The 22,385-nt window shown below is 39.8% G+C and overlaps 2 protein-coding genes, 1 long non-coding RNA gene and 1 other non-coding gene across 5 annotated transcripts in view; 2 read left to right on the top strand and 2 right to left on the bottom strand.

The window, feature by feature from the left end:
- Positions 1 to 1,944, top strand: LOC121727260. The gene is made up of 3 exons (XR_006035643.1): positions 1 to 380; positions 505 to 664; positions 1,474 to 1,944. It is a non-coding gene; the product is annotated as an uncharacterized LOC121727260 (long non-coding RNA).
- Positions 1,945 to 5,673: 3,729 nt separating this feature from the next.
- LOC121727031 lies at positions 5,674 to 6,285 on the bottom strand. Its single transcript, XM_042114710.1, has one exon. It carries the CDS (start codon positions 6,283 to 6,285, stop codon positions 5,674 to 5,676), a length of 612 nt encoding a protein of 203 aa, XP_041970644.1.
- Positions 6,286 to 8,067: 1,782 nt separating this feature from the next.
- The window catches only part of LOC121726741 (GTPase-activating protein CdGAPr), a 32,572-nt gene continuing 18,254 nt past the window's right edge, over positions 8,068 to 22,385 (top strand). For both annotated transcript variants that reach the window (XM_042114210.1, XM_042114209.1), the window contains exon 1: positions 8,068 to 8,607. The gene's annotated coding sequence lies outside the window, so the exon portion shown is untranslated. The remainder of the gene's footprint in view (positions 8,608 to 22,385) is intronic.
- On the bottom strand, positions 20,794 to 20,866 carry Trnak-cuu. Its single transcript has one exon. It is a non-coding gene; the product is annotated as a tRNA-Lys (tRNA).

Genomic DNA, 22,385 nt, shown 5'->3' with positions numbered 1-22,385 from the left:
GGTATTAATAATTTTATAAAACATCTAACCCTACCTTAATCCCTAACCGCCATTAACTCGTTGGCATATTGTGTAGTTACAAATAGTCACATAGATAGATAGATATAAGCTTTATCAGTAGGTAATGTTAATCGATATTTTTCACAATTTTAGCTGTGATTGCTCGACACCTTGCCAAACTCGAGGAAGGCATCAAGGAACTGCAATTAAACCAAAAAGAAATATTGGAAAGACTACGCTCTGGAGCAACTGCGACGGCTGTAGCTGTTGGTTATCAAGCCCTGTCCCTGCCAGAAGGAGTCAATTTACCATGCACCCAGATCGAAGAGATTAAAAAGATTGATGTCTGGCTAACAGTGGACGAAAATTACATGCTACTTGTAAGCTTTTTAATTATTTTTATAATGACTGACTACACTAGGCAGTACCTATTACGCTATTTATCTTTTGGCTGTCTGGAATGTATGTATGTGCAAGCACTATGTGCAAAATATTTTGTTGTAGGTTAACCACTTGAGCTATGTAGGCGGTAACAAAACATCAGCAATATTAAGGAGGATTCTTGAAAAACTGTTTTCAAACAAACTTGCGGAAATCTGTAATTGGTCAGGCAAAAATGGAAAACATAAGCTACAAGAACACCTTTTAATTAAAGTTGTTACTGGTAAGTAAGCCTCTTCTAAAAACGTAAGTAATATAACTACCTATATAAAGTTTAAATAACAGGTTACCTTTCTAACTCTGCTAACATATATGTATTAATTTTTTGGTTAAATATTGTATGTATAATTTTTTTATTTGAAGGATATTTGGTTTTGGTTGATTTGTAATGACTCATGACAATCTGTGAAAGAGTAACAGCTAAAAATAAGTATATTTTTTAGTTATTCTATTTATATGTATAACTACAAAAATATTTTAATTTTAACTATGATTATGATAATCACAAATAAAAATATTTGTTTTAATGAAAATTCTCCTGTGACTTATCTGGTTGCGGTTGGTCTGTTGTGTATGTAACCGTGTAATTTCTCTAATATAAATTTCTTGTATTTGCACCTGTGAGTCCACATCTGTACAACCCGCAATACCGTTTGTCTTTAATTTCAATTTCTTTTCTTTGCATCCTTGAATGCCATGACAGGTCTTATAAAAAATATTAAACAAAAGTTAACCAAATGAGAAGTGGACCAAATTTTTTTTGTAGTGGACCAAATGCGACTAAAGTCACATTTTGTAATGTTATCTAAACTTTGTTTTTTTTTAACATTAGAAAAGTTATACAAACTTTATTTGCTTTCCTTAAAAGAGGTATTCAATCGCGGTGACGTCGACAGTATTTGCAAAAAGCAAGGTTGTAGAGCTAACTTGTTTTTACAGTTAATTATTTAAGTTTGTAACTCTCTAATGTTAAATAAAATAGGGTATAGTAGGATAAAAGCGCGTCTAAAATCGATAAATTTGTTATTTTAGAAGCTCTCCGTCGGCACAAAGTCGCCGAAACGGCTACAGAAAACGAGATAAAGACCGTGGTTAGCAACTGGTTCCGCTTCTCCAAAGATAGAGATGGAGGTCGAGAAAGCAGACGCAGGACAATTGAGCCAACTTCTATCCAGCAATAATCAACGTTACACAGGGCTGTCAACTAGAAATAAGAAAAGACATTTAGCCTTAAAGATACAAGAAATATCTGTAGAGTTAAACGGGCTCAGTGGGGAAACTAGTCCACCTAATCAACCATATACTGTAGATGTCGGTAACAGTAATTTTACTCGTGAATCAAACTATACAAATAATATGCTCGGTGACAGTGACGATGACGTCACTATCAATGTTAATTTGCCAAACAGTCCCCTTCTGTTTGACACAAATGACAGTGTTTTAAAATCATTTCTAGTTTCTTGGTCTAAACGGTACAATATTTCACACTCCGCACTCAATCATCTACTGGACGGATTGCAAGTATACCATCCAAGTTTGCCAAAAGATGCTCGCGTTTTGTTACAGACACCAAGGAGTATTAATGTTGTCCAATGTGCAGGAGGCTCGTATGTGTATTTTGGGCTTGAAAATCAGTTAAAAAAAAGAGCTTCTGCTGGTTTATGTTCAAATTACCTTCTCCTCCTCCTCCTCTGATGCAAAGAAAACTGTCACAATTTGGAAGTACTTTTTACATAACTATAACTCTTAATGTTGATGGTTTACCAGTGCATTCCAGTAGCAGCAATTCATTTTGGCCTATTTTAAGCATTTTAGATCAGTCCATTGATAAAGAACCAATTATTGTAGGAATTTATTATGGCTCTTCAAAACCTAACGATGCCAATGATTATCTTAGACCTTTTGTCGATGAATGTCTCCATTTAGAAAAGCATGGGTTGGTTGTTAATGGACAACATTATAACTTCCGAGTGAGTTGCATAATAGCAGATGCACCAGCGCGATCTTTTTTGAAAAGTATTAAGTCATTCAATTATTCACTGTATGGGTGTGAGAAATGCGAGCAAGAAGGTACATATCTGGGGAGGACTGTTTGGTTATACACATCAGATATGCGCCTTAGAACTGATGCTGGATTTTCAAATCAATTGTATGGCGACGAGCACCAGCAATCAAAAAGTATACTATCTGAACTTGATGTAGGGTTAATAACCCAAGTACCTTTAGATTACATGCACTTGGTGTGTCTGGGGGTTGTAAAAAAACTGATAAGGTGTTGGTTAGAAAATGGACCAAAAAAATGCAGAATGCCTGCTTCGAAAATAGGCGAAATATCAGAACGTTTACGGGTGATACGGGATAAATATCCCACTGAATTTTCCAGACGTCCTAGACCTATCAATATGTTCAAATATTGGAAAGCTACGGAGTTCAGAGCTTTCATTTTGTATTTAGGCCCTATTGTTTTACGTGGTGTGTTAAGCAAAACACTGTACGCGCATTTTCTTTTATTGCACTGTGCAATTTACATATTATGCACTGCAAATATTTGTAAACATGATGAATGGCGACAGTACGCCGGCGACTTGCTACATTGTTTTGTTCTATACATGTCAGATTTGTACAGCAACGAATTTCTTGTATATAACGTCCACAATCTGCTCCATTTGGCAGATGACGCATATAACTTTGGCCATCTTGATAACTTTTCGGCATTTCCCTTTGAGAATTTTATGTCTAAAATAAAGAACATGGTTCGTGGTCATAACATGCCATTAGAGCAGGTTGCTAAAAGAATGGGTGAGAATTGTAACTCTGAAAAAAAGAATATTACTAAAAGAAAACCTATTAAAGAACAAAATGGACAGATAAGAAAAATACATTACAATGATTACGTTATTGGTACCTCACAAAGAGATTCCTGTTTTGTTACTTCAAATGGTGATATTGTTATTGTTAAATCTATTGTGGAAACTGATGTAAGTTCCTATACTTTGAGGTGCAACTGCTTTGTAAACAAAACTGACTTTTACAAAGAACCCATTCATAGCAGCAAGTTGGGTATATATATGGTCAGTAATTGCGTACAAAGCGTGAATCTTAGTCCTTCTGATATAAGTAGAAAATGTTTACTACTGCCCAGTTTCAATAATGACGAACAATTCATCTGTTTCCCTTTCGTTAGCATGGTGTTGCACCACTAACAATACGGTTAGTGGTGCAACACCATGCAGCAAGAGATTGTAATGCATCAACATTACAATCTCTTGCTTACTTTCTGCTGTATCAGTTTGTTCATTTGTCTCCTGTCTGGCTAAAAAGGTATTATGCTAGGGTCACTTTCATTGACCAGTTGCAAATAAGAGATAATATTTTGTTTATGCCTGTCCTATCTTCAGTGCCTTTATATCTCTAGGCGTCAGAGGAAATTATTCCTTTGGCCACTATTTGTTTAGTATGTCTACTTGGTTTAATTGTAGTTTATGACTTCGAAGTTTTTATACTTAGGCATAATAATTCAAATAAATTACTGTAACCATTATATTTTTTGTTTTTTTTTTTTAAATACATTTGTTTATGTGTGAGGCCAAGTTGTATTGTCAATCGAGTATTAATTTAATTCGTAATGAAGCATTTTGTCAATTTATTTACTTTCTCTTTAATTGTATGTAGGACTAACGTAATGCTTATAATGTGGGGCCAACTTTATTTTCAGAACCATAGCCTCACTGCAGGTTAAAGGTTGGGTTACAATACAGAGCACAATACCGGACCACAGCATTTTGTATGGGATGACAGCAATGTCCGGTATTATGATCCAACCCTTAACCTGCAGTGGGAATATGGTTCTGAACATAAAGTTGGCCCCACATTATGAGCATTACGTTAGCCCTACATACAATTTCTTCGATAGGCCCTACGTCAATGAACAATGTTGGCCTTACACATATTAATTTTCAGTTGGCCCTTCGTTAAACCATATCTAGTAGGCCCTACGTGGGACTATGCAGAGTAAGCCCAACGTGGAACCATATCTAGTAGGCCCTACGTGGGACTATCCAGTAGGCCCAACGTGGAACCATATCTAGTAGGCCCTCCGTGGGACTATCCAGTAGGCCCAACGTAGAACCATATCTAGTAGGCCCTACGTGGGACTATCCAGTAGGCCCAACGTAGAACCATATCTAGTAGGCCCTATTTGGGACTGTCCAGTAGGCCCAACGTAGAACCATATCTAGTAGGCCCAACGTAGAACCATATCTAGTAGGCCCAACGTAGAACCATATCTAGTAGGCCCAACGTAGAACCATATCTAGTAGGCCCTACGTGGGACTATCCAGTAGGCCCAACGTAGAACCATATATAGTAGGCCCTACGTGGGACTGTCCAGTAGGCCCAACGTAGAACCATATCTAGTAGGCCCAACGAACCATATTATCTAGTAGGCCCTACGTGGGACTATCCAGTAGGCCCTACGTTAACCTAACAATGTTGGTCCTACACAAGTAAGCATGAAATATACCAACCGTAGGCCTTTTGACGGCCTTTATGTTGGCCCATTGTTGGCCAGCATCGTTGGCTGCTTTGCAATCAGGTGTGCCAAATCTAACTGTTGGCCAACCATGCGGCAGGCCCAACAAACTACCTTCATAAAATGCTACGTAGGCCCAACAAAAGAAAACAATGATGGGCCAACCATTAGGCCATCGTTGGCCGCCATCGTAGGCTGCTTTGCAATCAGGTGTGCCAAATCTAACTGTTGGCCAACCGAGCCAATAACCGAGGCCCAACCATGGACCAATGTAAATGTGCTATAACTCGAAACAGCCATCGACGCCGCGGAGAACTTAATGTATGAATCGTTGAAAAGTTTGACTCGCGTTTAGCAGTCCAAAGGTCATGCAGTTAAATTCGAAAAGACCGAATGGAGTAGGTAATAATGGTGGTCTTCTCGGCGTCTTCTTTGGCGATCGGGATCCAATAATATGCCATTTTGATATCGATCTTGCTGAATATTGTCTTGTTGTGAAGTACATAGGTGAAATCTTGAATTATCGGAGTCGGATATCTGTCTGGCAGTGTTACAACTTACAGCATTGAGACGACGATAGTCGCCACACACTCGGAGGCTTCCGTCTTTTTTCGTGACGACGTGAAGTGGACTGGCCCACGGGCTTTTAGACGGGCGGCATATGCCCATCTCCATCAGTCGCTCGAACTCTTGTCGTCGCTTTATACTTTTCGGGCGGCAGAGGGCGCGCCGATCGTCATGTGATGAGTGACGTTGTGCTTGCTCGGCGACATCGTAGACATGGAGCGGAGTACATCTGGATATTGTTGCAGAACGTCGTGGTATACTTGATCGTGACTCAGGATGTGGACCGAGGGTTGAGATGTAGTCACTGATACCGCGTTGATAGCTAGTTCAGTGACGCTGTCGAATCTGTCGATTATTTTCTTTCGGTGTAAGTCGACGAGTAGCTTGTAGTGACGGAGAAAATCTGCGCCGAGTATTGATGTCTTGACATCGACTACGATGAATGACCATCTGAACGGTCTACGGAGGCCCAAGTATAGTAGTAAATTCTTCTCGCCGTATGTATTGATTGGTGTATTGTTTGCGGCGTAGAGCTTGCAGGTATTCGGTGTTGACTTCGACTTTTGTACTCTTGATGCGGCGAGGACTGAGATTTCAGCGCCAGTGTAGACGAGTAAACGTTGTGAGGTGTTGCGGTCGATGACACATAGGCGGTTGCTCGCAGACGAAACACCGACGTTCGCCACGGTCGGTGTTAACTCTAGTTTTCCGAATTTCTGTTGCGTCTTGCACACGGCGATATACATTGTCGGGCTTGATCTCCAAACTTGTAGTGATTGCGGCATAACCATTCATCTTTGTTAGTTTGGTGGTTGTAATGCCGTCTCATCGATCTTGAACGGGAGCGAGAGTGACGGGGATAGCGCTGTCTCTGTCTTCCTTGGCGTATCTCGGCGACTTCGAGAGTTAATTTTTCGATTTGTTTGGCCATAAGTTGTATCTGCGTGGCCATGAAGATTTTATTCGACGTACTGGGGGCTGGTTCCGGCTGATACTGATGCTGTATCGGCTGCGGCGACGAAATGGCTGCGATGGTACTGGTCGATGAGTATTCTAACATTTTGTCGGCCATCGCAGCGAGTACGTCCTTGTTTACGGATAATACAACTCGCACTTGCTGCGGTAATCTGTTTAGTCACTCGATCTTGATGCCGTCTTCAGTGAGCATGTTTCCGGCGAGTTCCCGCATTCGTCGTAAAAGTTGGCTGGGCTTTTGGTCACCCAGTTCCAGTTCGCTGAGAAGATGCTTGAAATTTGTGACTTGCGGTTTTCCGTGCACGTAGAGTAATCTTGTCTTGATAGCTTCGTATTTTCCTTTTTGCGGGGGACCGGGGACTCGATAATATTATATCCGTGAGATGTCGTAGATCAGTTGATTGTAGCTGGCCTAGGACGTATCGGAATTTGTTGTCGTCGCTGGTCTTCATCGGCAGGACGAGGGCTTCAAATTGGTTAAACCATAGATCTGGGTAATCGCGCCAAAACGGTAGAAGTCGAGATTGCACGGAGATGACGTCGTTGCTAGTCGTAGGTCGTAGCACTCGCAGCTGCCGAATGTTGAGGTACGGGCAAAGCTTCGACTCGATTTTCGATCGGATTTTCCATCTTGAATAATTTGTGTTCTTTTCTTGAAATTTTCTTATTCTAGTCTCTTCTTTCAAGCGTTGGTGGGATTGAGGAGTGTTCTTCTTTACGGGGTCACCACTTGTAAGAGTTTGGTACAGGACATAATTGATACTCGACTGTAGCTAGGATCAGAGTGAGTGATTTATTTACAAAACTTACGGCTATTTATACAAAATTTGATTGATTAGAATGAGACAATATAAAACAAAAAGATAGAGACAAAACATAACACACAATATGAAAGAGTCAAAAGTTGAAAAGGGAATACATGTTACAAAAGAGACAAAAATTGAGAGGGAAGATTAAACACAGTGTGAAAGAGATAAAAACTGAGAGGGGAGATTTCGAGTGGGACATGTGTGAGCGAGATGAAATCCGCGAAGGAGGACATGTGAGTGCCTAAACCTCAGCAGATTTGCACCCGAACAAATGCTACCACAGAGATATCTAAAAATATAGTCCGTCAAGAAAGTGAAGAAATTAAAAAGTGGCAACATCGTAGTGTCATCCCTTTTTTCTTACGGCCCGGCCGCACCTGCGTCTTTCGTCCGAAGCTTCGTGCTATGAGACGATACTATTGGATGATACACGTAGATCGTCCAATAGTATCGTTTTTAGGGCGAAGCATTACGCATATACAGCCGCGGAGCCGCGGCATTAGATTGATTTCAAAGCACTTTCTTGACAGACTATATATTCGCGCTTCTTTCACTTCCTTGGAAATGGTATATTTAACTTTATCGGAATATTAAAAAAAAACAACTGTCATTCATCTATTGTCATTTTTCGTGCGTCTATGGTTGTCCCGACTTGGTCCCGACCATGTCCCGACCGGGACAAATTAAAAAAAAAAAGTCTATGATTGTCATGATCGTTATAAAATGTCAGTTGTCAAGCGGTTGTTGACTTCGTTGTATCTATGCAATAATCGTGAATTTCGTGAAATAAAATCTATTTACCACACTATATCTCGTTTGGCTGGACTAGAATTCCGTTACAAATCACGAATTGTTTTTTGTTACTAGTGAATTAGTAAATAAATAATGTAACTTAGCGTAGTGAAGCTCCTAAAAATAACATCAAAATGTAAATATTTTGCTGGTCGGATGTCTACCCGTGTACGACATGAACAGAGCGATTTACAATAATAATTAGTGTCGTCTTTAGGCGTCTTACGTCTAATTTTGAGGAATTGCGAGACCACTTGCGTATTTGTCGTTTTTTTTTTAAGTTTTACAATTTCCTATTGCTCGACGAGCATCCGTGTTGCAAAAAACGAGACTGTTTATTAGGACAGAGCAGAATTCGTGAGGTGTTGCAGTGTCGGGTGTTTTGAGTCGTGAAATAAGTGTAGTGACATGTGTGGGGCGTGTGTGTCGCGCGGAGCCCTCGGCCAGGCGTGACCGCCACCGCGCCGCCGCTGACGGACCCCCTCTGAGAACGTGAGTTTAATTATATCACAACCGATAGCAAACATATTCCTTCACTGTAATGTGCTGTGTTTTGTAAACAACAAAATTAATTTTAACTTAGCCAACACACAAAGAATAGATACTTCATACTACGGGTACTTGTACTGGGACCACACAATAAACTCAATAAAGTTTTTTTTTAATTGAGCTGTTAATAATTTTAGGGTAGATATTTAAAATATGAAATGCTGCAATTGGAAAAAAATTAGGAAATTAATGAGATAATGTGGATTCCACAACTACTTTGTTAGGAAAAACCTGCAACTAGGGATTGCAATCCGGAAAACCGTCCAGTCCAGGCCCAATATACCGGATCCGGTGTTAGCAATTTGTGGCAAATCCATAGCTTAGAATTTAGTATAAATAGTAGGTGGTGGGGAGACTAGGCTGACTAGGTTGTGATAATGCCGTAATGTGCTTGAGCAACCATACGGACATTTAAAATATAGGCCAGGCTATACAGTATTTAAAGAGTAGTTATCTCGCGTTGACAATACTGTATTAATCAGCTAAAAGCAGCAGTTTTTTACTTAATTCATGAAGTCCTAAGCAGCCACATGCGGCCGCAATAACAATAGATAAGCTATTGTGTCTCGTTTTTCCACGATCAAAAGGTTAAAAAGCAAAAATAGGATGGTTTTTAATTCAATTTCATCAATCCATTTACGGAATCCGGTCAAATCTGGTCCGGATTGAAAATGACGCCGGATTGCAATCCCTACGTCTGCAACTAACTTTCAACAAAGTGCCTATTGCCTCATCAGTTTTTCTAGTGGATCCGTCTAGTGGATCCGTCTATTCTCTGAAGAATAGAGAATGAATATAATACAATATAATATGAATATAAAATCAGCTTTAGCCACAGCACAAGCGGTGATGATGGTGTTGATGAATAAAATAGTTACACACCTATCTGTAAACATGGCATTATATTTTGCAATAAACTAATGTTAGAAATAGTTTCTCAACATTGTCGGACGCTATTTCTGTTTTAATACAATTGCAAATAGTTTGCACCATTTACAGTTGAGAAAGAATGAGGTTTAATTTGGAAATGAAACCTCATTGTTGTCAAAACCTCATTAGCCCCAGCCCCCATGCTAATTATGCTTGCGAGTTGTGGGTCAGTGGTTGGAAAGTTTGCAAAAGTTGTGAAAAAGGTGCAAGATTTGTAACAATAGTGATAATGATCATGAGCAAGGATAATATATTGCTTCAATGGATTATTATGCAAATACCAATTGGTAAAAAACCTTTGTCTTTTAATCTAATGTTGCATTTTCAAAGTTTTATCTTTTTCTTTGAAGGTATTTGACAAAAATCATTTTCAATAAACTACCAAATAATTTGGAATTCTCTAGCAGATATTTTTTATTAACATTTGAGCAAAGAAATACACATTTTTCAATTCTTATTAAATACACTTAGGCTGCGTTTCCACCAGAGCTGAGCTGAGCTGTGTTGCGAGGAATGTGTTTTTGAGAACCAATAGCATCCCAGTGCTGAGCGATGTCATGGCGAAGTCACATGACTTTTGAAGCGATTCTATTGGTTTTAACACAGCTCTGCTCAGCTCTGTTGGAAAGGCAGTCATAGACACTCATATATTCAAATCTTATCTCAATTCATCCCTATACACTCACCAGTGAACGAGACACAATAGAATATCTACTGTGTCTCGATTTCCCACGATCGACGGGTTAATACTTTTGAAATTAATCTGAGTCATAAGTAAGGTATTTAGACAAAATATGAAACTCATTACCGTTAAGTATAATAATTGTGGTGATGATGAGGGGAAACAATGCAAAATTGTGAAATACATTCAAAACTGTTCTCTAGACAAAACTATGTTACATTGAATCAATATGTCAAGTTAAGGTACAAGTTGCAAGCTTCATCAAGACACTATTCGTTTCTATGTATTTCTATGAAATACCCTGCGCAGCTAGCGACATTTTCATAGAAATATTATATAATATTATAGAAACAGTAGTGTCGCGACCACACGTCGTCTGCCGCCGCTTCATGTCGCCCGTTGCCAACCGGCATCGGCACCTTTATACTCCTCACATCATAATAATAATAATCCATTTCATTTTAATCTTCCTTGTTAAAGGAAACTAGTAATAACTGAAGAATTATTTATAATCATGTAACGCCAGTTCTGAATACTTACTTTTGGAATGACAATGTACACAATATGTATAATAAATAATTATTGTCATACGAAAACTGTGAACTGGCTAGAGTTCAGTAAAAGCGCGTGTATGACGCAATCCGGCGCGTTTAATCGGCGAAGCTGGTCATCCTAATTGCCCTTAATTGGTGCTGCGGCGATATTGGCTGTGACAAGCAAGAACGAGCTCTATTCGTGGGCAGAAGGAGTGGTTATTCCACAGTTCATGGTAGTATTGTGATTAGATCATGCCTGATGCCGCGCGGTCGCACAGGCCGCCGGCCGAGCCGAACCTCAGCGCATCCAACGAGCTGGATAAGCTTCCAACTCTCTTAGTACTACGGTATGTACGCTGCAGGCCGCCGCTATAAGCATTACTTACTGTCTCAGACATTTAGGAACTCTTATCAAGGAGTAAGATATGTTTGAGAAATGAGAATATATGAATAATGATGTCTGATCAGAGTAAATTCGATTATTTACCATCTAGAGATATTGATAAGGCCTTAAACATGAAATGTCTAATGAACCTGTGAAGGTGACAAACCAGACGGTTAGCTAATAACGATGAGCCGTACTCGCTGTCATATTATAGCGTGCGGCGTGCGCCCGCGCAGCATGAGTCGGCATTTAGCAAATTAATTAGTTATATTATTTATTGCCTATTGGCTGCGGAGATCTTACGCTGAAGAGAAATCTGTCGCTGGTAAAACATCACGTCCGGCGCGCTTTCCACTTTCCTTCAAACACCATGAACGCCGGGCCACCATGACGCGACGCGCCTACCTAATCACTACGTATACATATTTAACACCTTTCAGTCCGTGTTAGTAGTTCCGACGAGGAGATTCTAGGTTTTATTACGATCAATAGGTGAACTTCAGAACTCGGTGACACAGTTCGGAGACCAGACTGCTGAGTTCAGGACGAGTTTGTACAATTTAACAACAGCGAAGAAAGTATGAGACTAATTCCTCCCCCTTTCCCTAGCTACCTATAACCACAATAGACATAAGGACCAGTAGTTCGACTGCAAAGAGACGGACAGGTTTCAATATCTGTCAAATTCGTCGGGTTTCACTAGGATTATAAGCGGAATGTGCCTCGCGCTGGCTGATATAATTTATTTTTAAATATTTAAAATAAAGATTTCAAAATTGGATTCTGACAATTTTAATCGCATGTGCCAAAACACAAACAACAATACGACCAAAGAGGAACACGTCCAGCGCATATGTCATAGTTTTAAATTCGTAGGTAACAGTTAACAACCCTAGCGACGATTTTCGTCATAATACGTCAAAAATTTCAACATCAGTTCTAAGTCGGCATACTCTATCATTCTGTGATCTGTCTACTCTGCTATAACTAATAGGTAGCTAGGGAAAGGCGGAGGATAATAGGCTAGTAGAAAAGTGCTTTACTGTGTAAAGTCGTAAAATTGTATCGCGGATATCTCTGGGTATTTTCTACTCGGCTAGCTGCTATAAAGTTAAAAGTCGTCCAAGCGTCACGTCACTCACGTGCACTGTTGGTTTACAATTTGACACGGTTCACGCATATTATGATCCGGTCGGATAATAATTTTTCTCTCCGTTACTGATTATAATCGAAGTGTTCATGAATCATGACGTATATTTTGGGTGCTCATTACAATTCCGCCTGTCCTCGTGTTTAAATACGCGGTGTAAGGCAGTCTGGATTGTCTCGCGGCACAGTTCGGCCTCGCCTTCCGGATGCCCAAGTTAAGTAAATGGGGCATAAAGGAAAGGTTATAACTTACATCGCGCACCGCCATACATCACGCGATAATATTGAACGCCATCTGAAGATATAAAAGTTTCCTCTTATAAATTATAAATTTAAATAAAAAGTAGAGATGTGCCGACTAGTCGGTAAAGGCGACTATCCGGCCACTTTTGTAGTCGGCGACTAGTCGGCGAATAGTCGGCAAAAAGCGCCGACTAATCGGCATTTACTTTTTTGATATTATTGAAATTATATTAAAGAAAAATCTTGATTATTATGTGTTCAGATCACACTCAATCAATGTTACACATTTTAAAATGAAATGAAGTGTTTCTGAAATTACTTGCTAGTAAAGAAATTATTTTTATAAATATAATTTTAACAACAAATTAAGTATGTATTATTAAATCGAGATTTCATGTACATGAAATATTTAATGAAAACCATCAACTGTAGATAGAGCTAAACAAAATAAAGTAACGTACGCGAAGTAAACATACTTATCACGATTCGACACGTTTGCAGGCGGCGTGTGCGACGCGAAACAACAGTAAAAAAGCGTTACGGAAACTTCCGAAACCATGATCGGCTTGGCCGACTAGTCGGTCGATTAGTCGGCTTCTTTGCAGCCGACTAATCGGCTAGTCGGCTAGTCGGCCAAAGTCATGATTAGGGAATGCAAATCTCGCGAGATTGGGGCTCAAGCGAGATCCCGCGAGTTTATGAATACAATACCGCGAGATCTCGCGAGATTAGCAGTTTGGTTGGTTTTTTTGCAAATCATAATTTTTGAATAAATTACGAAAAAAAGTAATGAATATTATAAGTATTAAAAGATTAACATTCATTTTCACGATTTTTTCAATAGAATTTTATGCATCAAACATTGTTAATTTGATGTATCTGTCTATAATTTTTAAGTAGTAAACGTATCTACTATCTATCAAATTTATAACAAATGAAAGTAACAGCCAGTCTTCTCTTCTAATACGCTTTTATAATTTTGGACGTGGGGGTAATATCGTGGACGTCTCTCTATCAATTAATAAATTTAAAAAAGTTGTTAAAGAACGTTTGTGTGCTAAGGCTTATTATAAACCATAGGCCGCTTCTATAATATAATTAATGGCACTACATTTTTACATACTTAGTGTAATTTAGCTTAAGCTATTATTGTTATTTTCCACCTTTTTGGTAAAAGGTGGCCCCGTGCGAGTTTCTCACGCCGGTTCTTCTCGGCGGGGTAGTTCCCGAACCGGTGGTAGGCCTCATGTAGACACGACGTTCTATAAGTGTTAACTTTGTTAACCTACTTAGAAATAAATATTTTTCATTTCATTTTATTTCATTTTCAAACGATAACATAGGGAAGTAAAATGTATGGAAATATAATATGGAGACGCTTTTAAATTTCCGTCGACAATAACTTTTTAACGTGAACGTTAGAGGACATTACAACGTTTACACTTCTGAACCGCACAAAACGTCCGCGGTGCGTAAAATCAAAAGGGCATTTAACGTACACCCAACGTTTTATCGTGGAAGCCGGTGTCCACGATAACGTGACATCCAGAATTATAAAAGCGCACTATCAAACACAAATCTTTTAGTAATAAAATAGTTCTTTTATAACAAACAAAACAACGATAAGTCAAAATTCAGGACCTAGGGGAGAATCACAGTGCACAGTAATTACTTAGGCCAGCTCCTCTTTGTTTTGACTCCGTGATCGCAACTCCGTCCGTGTCAGTCCGCGCTTCAAATAAGAAGTTTTTATGCTCAAGTGCAATCTCGTCAATTTCGCGAGATCTCGCCTTTTTTTCGTCCGAGATCAATCTCGCCAAAAAGGCCGAGATCTCGCGAGAACGAGATCTCGCGAGAACGAGATTGCATTCCCTAGTCATGATCGGCTCATCTCTAATAAAAAGTAATTAGTAACACACAATGAGTACATATAGTTGTCATGAAATACTGAAAAACTACAGTATATACATTAAACATTATATAATAATTATAATATTATATGGTCTACCAGAGGTCAAAAATGTAAAATATGTCTTATGACTTCCAGCCTCACACACACTTTTTGAGTCTACTACGTCACAATAAGCTCCTGGTTCACAACAGTTTTCAATTTCTATTCCTGCCGAAGCTTGTCTCCCCCGTCGCGTCGGCGCTATCCGCTGTGTACAGTGTAGCACGTAGGTATATTATCGCTCACGTTGGAGTGTTCCCCGGCGGGGCTGGATGGCTGGTTCGCGGAAGGTCAGCGGGATGAGTCACGCTGACGCAACCCTTTGCCGGCCCTCGGGGTGCGACCGCCAAGTGGGCTCGTTACAGATAGCTCGGGAATGTTATCCCTCACCCGGTCACGACCATCAACTTGAGTGCTTTTCCAGGCAAAGGAGCCGAATGGTGCCGAAACTTGGCCGCTAAATTTCAGCTTTTACAATCTCAAAGGCGAAGGGCGAAGAAGCGAAAGTCTGAAAACCTTGTTTAGACAATATGTACATTACAGCGACTTATTAAAGCATAAACGTACAGCTATTCATCTGAGATTTGAAACCCATCAATTGCGTGTTGAACTCCCGTATTTAAAAGAGTTTCCCGTCTGGCAGCCCTAGTCTTAATTGACCCTAGAGAATTAACTTGGTAATTTGATCGAAAACAAACGACATTCGATTTGACTTGCCTGTACGTAAACTTGTGTGGTCTGCCGCTTGCCGCCTGTTACCTGTACTGTGTGATTTACAGGTGTTTATTACATCAAACATGTTCACTGGTTTGTGTAACTTGTAAGAGTTCACGTTGGATGTAGGCAAACAATCTAGGGCGAGGTTCAGTCACCCTAGCCCTTATTGACAAAAGAAAATAGTTGGTGACTGATTCATTCATATATTTATACTAGAATGTGCTAGAATAATAAAAAAATGAAAATCCAATTTTTTTATGTAAGTGAAATATCTTTATTGCTTCCTTCTTCCTCAAGTTAATATCTGTCGTTCATTTCAACTTATTTTAAGGTCCTGTCACAGTGGACACACTTTAATGTCGATTGTTTTTTATTGACTCTATATATTTTTTACCTTTTTGTGCCTTCTTGTTTTTGGTGTCATATTTTTATAGGTCTTTGACTAATTTAGAGCCCAAGTCCAAGCTTGCTCCTTGGGCTTTAAATTAGTCGCTTGCTTGCCTTGCTCGTTCGCAGGCAAAGGCTTTCCTTGCTCGGGTCGTTGTTGGTTAATGCAGGCTTAAACATCTGACTGCGCAGTCAACCACTCGGTCATGAGTCAGGAGTCATGCAGCATGCTTAACGTGACTATACGTCCCGCTTTCAGGCAGTCTGTCCCGCTATCCCCCGCGAGGCCGAAATTGTCCCGCTTTTGCAAACCCGCTTAACCCATATTGTGTTAAGTACCCCAATTTTAAAATTTTAAAATTGGGGTATTTACCTCTATACTTACTTTCATTAATAATAAAAAATGTATTTAATAAACGGGTTGGGGATGTGCCTCAGTTAGCTGAAGCACCCCGGGGGTATGTGGGACTCTTACCCACTAAAACCACCTGCCTTCAGCCGTATACGGAGGGATGTCCCAACTAGGAGGTAGATGTCCCGCTTTGACAAAAAAAAGGTCACGTTAAGTATGCTCCACCACAGAAATCAGAATATACATATAGGTAATATAATATTAGTAGTAGGTACCAAGCTCCACTTACATAGGGTTGCCATCCGTCCGGATTTCCCCGGATTTGTCCTAGTTTGAAGGGCGTCCGGGGTGCGTCCGGCCGGTTTTTGAAAAGTGTCCGGTTGAAATCCAGACACTTTTGATGAGAGAAATTTAACTTTTAGTCATGCGGCAATAAACGAAAGATAAAAACTCGCTAAGCATACGCACGGTTTCTTGCACGGACTTGAGTTAGTCAGATTGGCACATTTCGGCCAAATGTCCGGGAATTTTGTCGTGCCTGACCGGCGAAGGGAATTTGGGTGATGGCAACCCTACACTTACATTACTCATAATAATCCGTTGAAATAATTCTTGACTTGTCACATAATCTTATTACTTACATCATAAACTTATAATATACTTAAGTTTATGACTTACATAATATTGCTCTACTAATCTCTATTCAAGTATAGAGATATTGACGAAATTGAGAGTTGAGACAGCGAGCCGCCCGCGCCGCCGGCGGCGCGGCGCCCGCTAGAGACTGGATAGCGATCTCTGTAGAACTCTCGTCTGCCACATAGATATTAAAGTTTAAACTTTAAACAATAAAAATCTCTTGGTGCTATTAATAACATTTTTGCTCTGCAGAGCTTAAGTCTAGACTGAAATTTGTAATGGAACATACCAGTTAAAACGCAGAGATGATATTTATATTGGCCCCAGTGTCAGACACTTTCAGCATAATGCATAATAAATAATAATATTAAAGCTCTTGTGAACTTGCGTCATTCGTGTGCGCGGTATGAACAGAAATTATTACCAGAATTGAACTTCTGATGTGCAGTAGCGCACATGTTTGACATGTTTGACATGTCGGGACTCGGGTTATGTAAGTTGTGATTTGTGACTTGTGACTACTAGCTGGTTGTGCAATCGTACAAAGATCGTCGTACCCAGTAGCACGTTTGCACTTCCCCGTAATCGCTTTCTTAGTAGCGTGAGTGCGTACCGTACGCGGTACGCATTTGGGTCCCTGCATGCGCGGTGCACGTTTCGCATTGCGGCAGCCGGGGCCCGGGATGTGGGTCAAGGCCCGGGATGGCGGGATGGTCATTATCCGCGCGGGGCAGCCGAGGCTGGCGCTAGGCCCGCCGTTGCCGCCTCACAAATCACAATGCCCGCTCACCGCTGCTCCACTTTGCCATGAGGGGACCACGTGGCCGGGATCGATATACGCTGTTAATACTGCCGGTGCTCGGTACAGAGCACTGCGCCAGTCGTCCAGCCTGCTCTAGTTGAATGGGGACATTGTACGCATAACATAACGCATGTAATGCGAAATTAAAGCGAAAATATTAAAAGTTCACAGAAGCATTTACGGAAGTCCTACGGTTTTGAAACACTTAATGACGTGAGCTTTTATGATTATGTCGAATGTCGATGCTGTTTTCATTTGAAGATTTTTTAGAATCGAAACACTTTATCGCTGAAGTAGTGTCCACGGGGCACGGAAGTTCGCATATCTATTCTGGAAATCATCTGTGGAAACTGGAAAGATTAATTCGCCGGAAGAAGAGAAGTTTATTGCCTCTGACTCATGGATCGAATTTAGATGAGCTCCGTGCCTCATAACGATATAATAATTGTGTGAACGCAATGTGCTAGTCGTAGAACCGCGGACTACTAAGTACGGTACTTCGTAGTTATTTGTAAAACTCGTGGACTCAAAGCCCAAAGTCGACCAGTAAAAAGCAAGCGCAAATGGTTTATGTTATGTAATACTCGTATGTACTACTGGATACACACTTGTTTCGATATGATTTTTTTTATTATTAAATTAAAGACTAGAAGGACTAGTCAAGGCTCTTGACTCTTGAGACATCATACGAGGGCTGCTATTTATGTATCCGGAATTAAAAAAAGAAACAAACATATATCATTTAATATGGTTTTATTGCTTTTCAAAATATTCGCCGCGATGATCGACACACTTTTGCATACGCTGGAACCAATTTTCATAGCACTTTTTCCATTCTGATTGAGGTATCTCCAAAACGTGCATTTTGAACGCATCAACAGCCTCTTCGCGGCTCGAAAAACGTTGACCACGTAATTTGTTCTTCGCGTATGGAAATAAAAATAAATCGTTAGGTGCCAAATCAGGGCTGTACGGCGGATGACCAGTCAATTCGATCTTTTGACCCTCCAAAAACTGAGTTGTTTCAGCTGAGGTGTGACAGCTAGCATTGTCGTGATGTAATATGATTCTACGTTGTCGGTTGTCCTTTCTTATTTCTTCAAAGACTTCTGGTAAACAAATGGTCGTATACCATTCAGAATTAACCGTTTTACGATTCTCTAATGGCACTGTAGCCACATGTCCATTAATTCCAAAAAAACAGGCGACCATTTGCTTCAAAGTACTTTTTGCACGAGTAACTTTTGTTGGTTTCGGCTCATCTTGGAACACCCACACCGTTGACTGTTGTTTAGTTTCGGGGTCATATGCATAGATCCAAGATTCATCACCTGTGTAGATATTATAAACGGCTTTTGACGTACCACGGTTGTATTTTTTTATCATTTTTTTGCACCAATCGACACGAGCCCGTTTTTGATCGATTGTCAAGTTGTGCGGAATCCAACGCGAACATATTTTTTTTACAGCCAAATGTTCGTGTAATACCTTATGTATGCTCGTCATACTTATGCCTAAGGACGCCTCTATCTCGCGATATGTAACATGACGATCACGCATTATTAGTTCCCGCACAGCATCTATATTTTGTGGGACAACAGCTGTTTTTGGGCGACCTTCTTTATTTTCATCCGTGAGCATAGACCGCCCACGTTTAAACTCACTGTACCAGTGATAAACAGTGGTTTTTGATGGTGCTTCATCTCCAAAAGTTGCGGTGAGTTGAATAAAGCACTGTTGTTGATTTAGCCCACGCCGAAAATCGTAGTAAATCATTGCACGAAAATGTTCACGCGTTAAATCCATGGCAAATGAAGACACGCAATTTTCAAAATGACGCCACAATGGAAAAATAATTGACAGTCACATGAAACAAAATGTATTCTTCAACCAAAGAGTTCTATTTTCAAATGTTGTAATTACTTTTTAAATATTGTTCTTGTAAGTGGCCAGTTCCGGATACATAAATAGCAGCCCTCGTAATATTATTAATTATTATTGTGACGCTTTCAGTTCAAGTAGCCTCATCATTATACGTAGACAATATGTAATATTATGTATATGTATATTGTAATAATATACCTTTTTTCGTCAACTTAAAAAAAACACCAAAACAGACCTGATATTTAGGACAATCGCAATCAAGAACTTTGGTTTTGGGCAAAACTACGTAGCCCAAAAGAATTCGCAAGCAGGCAGGCAACAAAGCTATATGCGTTGGCACTTGATACGTGATCTGCGACTTCATAATTTTGCGTACCCGCGGTCGTTAGTTTTTCTATTGATTTTCCGTTACATAGTTTTTCCGGTCCTGCGGGAGTATTCCCCTCGCTGCGTGCTGCTGGGTGCGGGCGGGGGCGCGGGCGGCGGAGGAGCGGGTGTGAGCGGGCGTGAGCGGGGTAGGTAGGGGTAAATTACGTGACGTCACCCGTCTAGGCGAGAGTCGCGACAGCGCGGCGCCGACATCCCTGGTAATAGGGCTGCAGAGTACCAGCTACTGCCTACTACATCACACATACATCACAGGTCAATACTGATTGCTGACTAATATAATGCATTAAAAATTTCGAAAATCAGTTCACAAACGGCGGAGTAATCGTTGAACATACAAAAAAAAATATATATATATATCAACAGCCGAACATATAACCTCCTCGTTTTTTGGAAGTCGGTTAAAAACATTGCCAACAAAAAGCAAGTTTGTCTTGAAACCATCAAATTGATAATACAACACAAACCACTAGGTATGCAATGTCATAACTCATAACTCTCTGAGTGGCGAAACTGATGGATGGGCGACCGGTGGAACTGGACTACATGGACCGTACTCTCTCTCTGTGTGTCAGCGGGTTGCCGGCTCGTTACATAAACACAAGTTGGTCCGTTTGTACGCAGATTACGTGTGACACGCGTGACGTGAGACGACGTCTGTCGGACGAGGTGGCGGGAGTTGGGACACCCCGTCAACAACGTGGTTCCCAGCGTGTCCCACTATGCGCGTGTGAACCACGACCGATAACCATGTACCTAACTACCGCATCTCACGCTCGCATGATATCAATTATCAAGATAAATTATGCGCACGTCACGAGTCTCGAGTCACGACAATACTGCTTACTATTATAGTAGACAGTAGTTCTCGACAATTTTGTCAAAATTCTGAAAACTTTATTTTGTTTTAAATGGAAATGACATGAAAATTAATAATACTGTACAGCTGCATTTACGACCAAATAGTACCAAACTCAAAGATTACTCTTTGAGTTTGGTATTACAACGCAACTTCAAAAACTTTAAAATGAAATATTATTTTTTATTTTGCTCTATGAAGATGTAAGATACAACAAAAAGTAATCCGCCCAACGTGGGGCTCGAACCCACGACCCTGAGATTAAGAGTCTCATGCTCTACCGACTGAGCTAGCCGGGCTGTTAGGAAGCGGGACGAATTTCCTTAAATTATGTAATTTATATAGGTACCTACTAGAGCTCTTTGTTTAATTCTATTAATTGCACCTTCTCTCTTCCAATATCTAATTTTTTAAACGAAAACGAAAGCAATGCTAGATAAATTAGTTCAAGTTTTTAACCGACTTCCAAAAAGGAGGAGGTTATAAGTTCGTCTGTATATTTTTTTTTTGTATGTTCATTGCTAAGGTACATCTGAAACTAGCTCAGTGGGTGACACCGATTACTTATTCACAAACGTGCTAATATTAGTTATTACTAGACATTGGATTATGTATATGCATTTGCATACTTGCATTTGCATATGCAAATGCATATAATGGCACTTTTTATCTATTTTTATACATTTTTTTTTTCGTTGATAGTGCATATTTTGGTAGTTTTATGCCCTCGTAGTCTCCAAACTAGATATCATGACACACACCGAGGCCACAAAACAGAAGTAGGATTGATCAAAACACTTCAAATATATGCCTCCATCCCACTGACCTCTATAATACACTGGACAGGCGACCGCTATCAATAAAATGTTCCTATTTGAAAGTCGCCATATTGGCGCTGATTGCTATGTGAAAGCAGTAGTGAGTGTACTTGGAACTACTATTTTGCAAATGGCGGTTGTAATTTTCTATGTAATTAGTTCACAGTACGCTCACCGCGGCGCTTCAAATCGGCATAAGAAATAGCAGCTGTCATTTTGTACGGCATAGCCTGTCCAGTGTATTATAGAGGTCAGTGCTCCATCCCCATAAAAAGAATGCAATGCACCCGATAGGTACAATATCTTTCTAGAAACAAAATTTTTCTTTGTCGTTGGCAACATTAGTAAAAAATTTTGAATAAAGTAGGTAGTTACCGATTTCTTAAACTTCCATGGGCATTAAGATTGCAATCGGAAAATATTGGTAGAAAATAATAATAATTGGTGCTGTATTAAAAATTAAAAATCCTGGATTTGAGGAAATTATAAAATTGACCCTTTTATTAACGGCACCACCGGAAAGCTATTCCAACAAATTTTTTTTATTAATAAGTGACTTTTGACTGTGCATATTTCGGTCATTTTTCGTGCATATAATCCGATGTCTAGTTATTACATACCTACACAATACCATGTAACCATGGTGAAATTAACTACGACCCCCGAGTAAAACAGATTTACTCAAGGGTAAATCTTGTCCGGAAGTTTTGTAGTACTAGCGTATATTTTTTTTGTCAAGGCTGCCATTTCAACTGCATTAATTTAGGTAACAAACATCTACATGCCAAGCTTGACTCGATCCAAAATTCATCGTGAAAATATTTATTTTAGGCTTTAGAATTTAATCGTAGACCAACATACATTTATTATTTTCATTGTATTTTATTATGCGTACATTGTCCTTATTCCCGCCTAACAACTTTAAAAAGTAATGAAATAATATATTTTACTGACTTTAAATAATTCCTAAGTGTAAAGTGATATTTTAGTCCATAATTGT

The sequence above is a fragment of the Aricia agestis genome, chromosome 5, assembly GCF_905147365.1.
Source record: "Aricia agestis chromosome 5, ilAriAges1.1, whole genome shotgun sequence".
Taxonomy (NCBI): Eukaryota; Metazoa; Arthropoda; class Insecta; order Lepidoptera; family Lycaenidae; genus Aricia; species Aricia agestis.
Note: the sequence above shows the minus strand (reverse complement) of the source record. Positions and strands in the feature narration are given on the sequence as shown.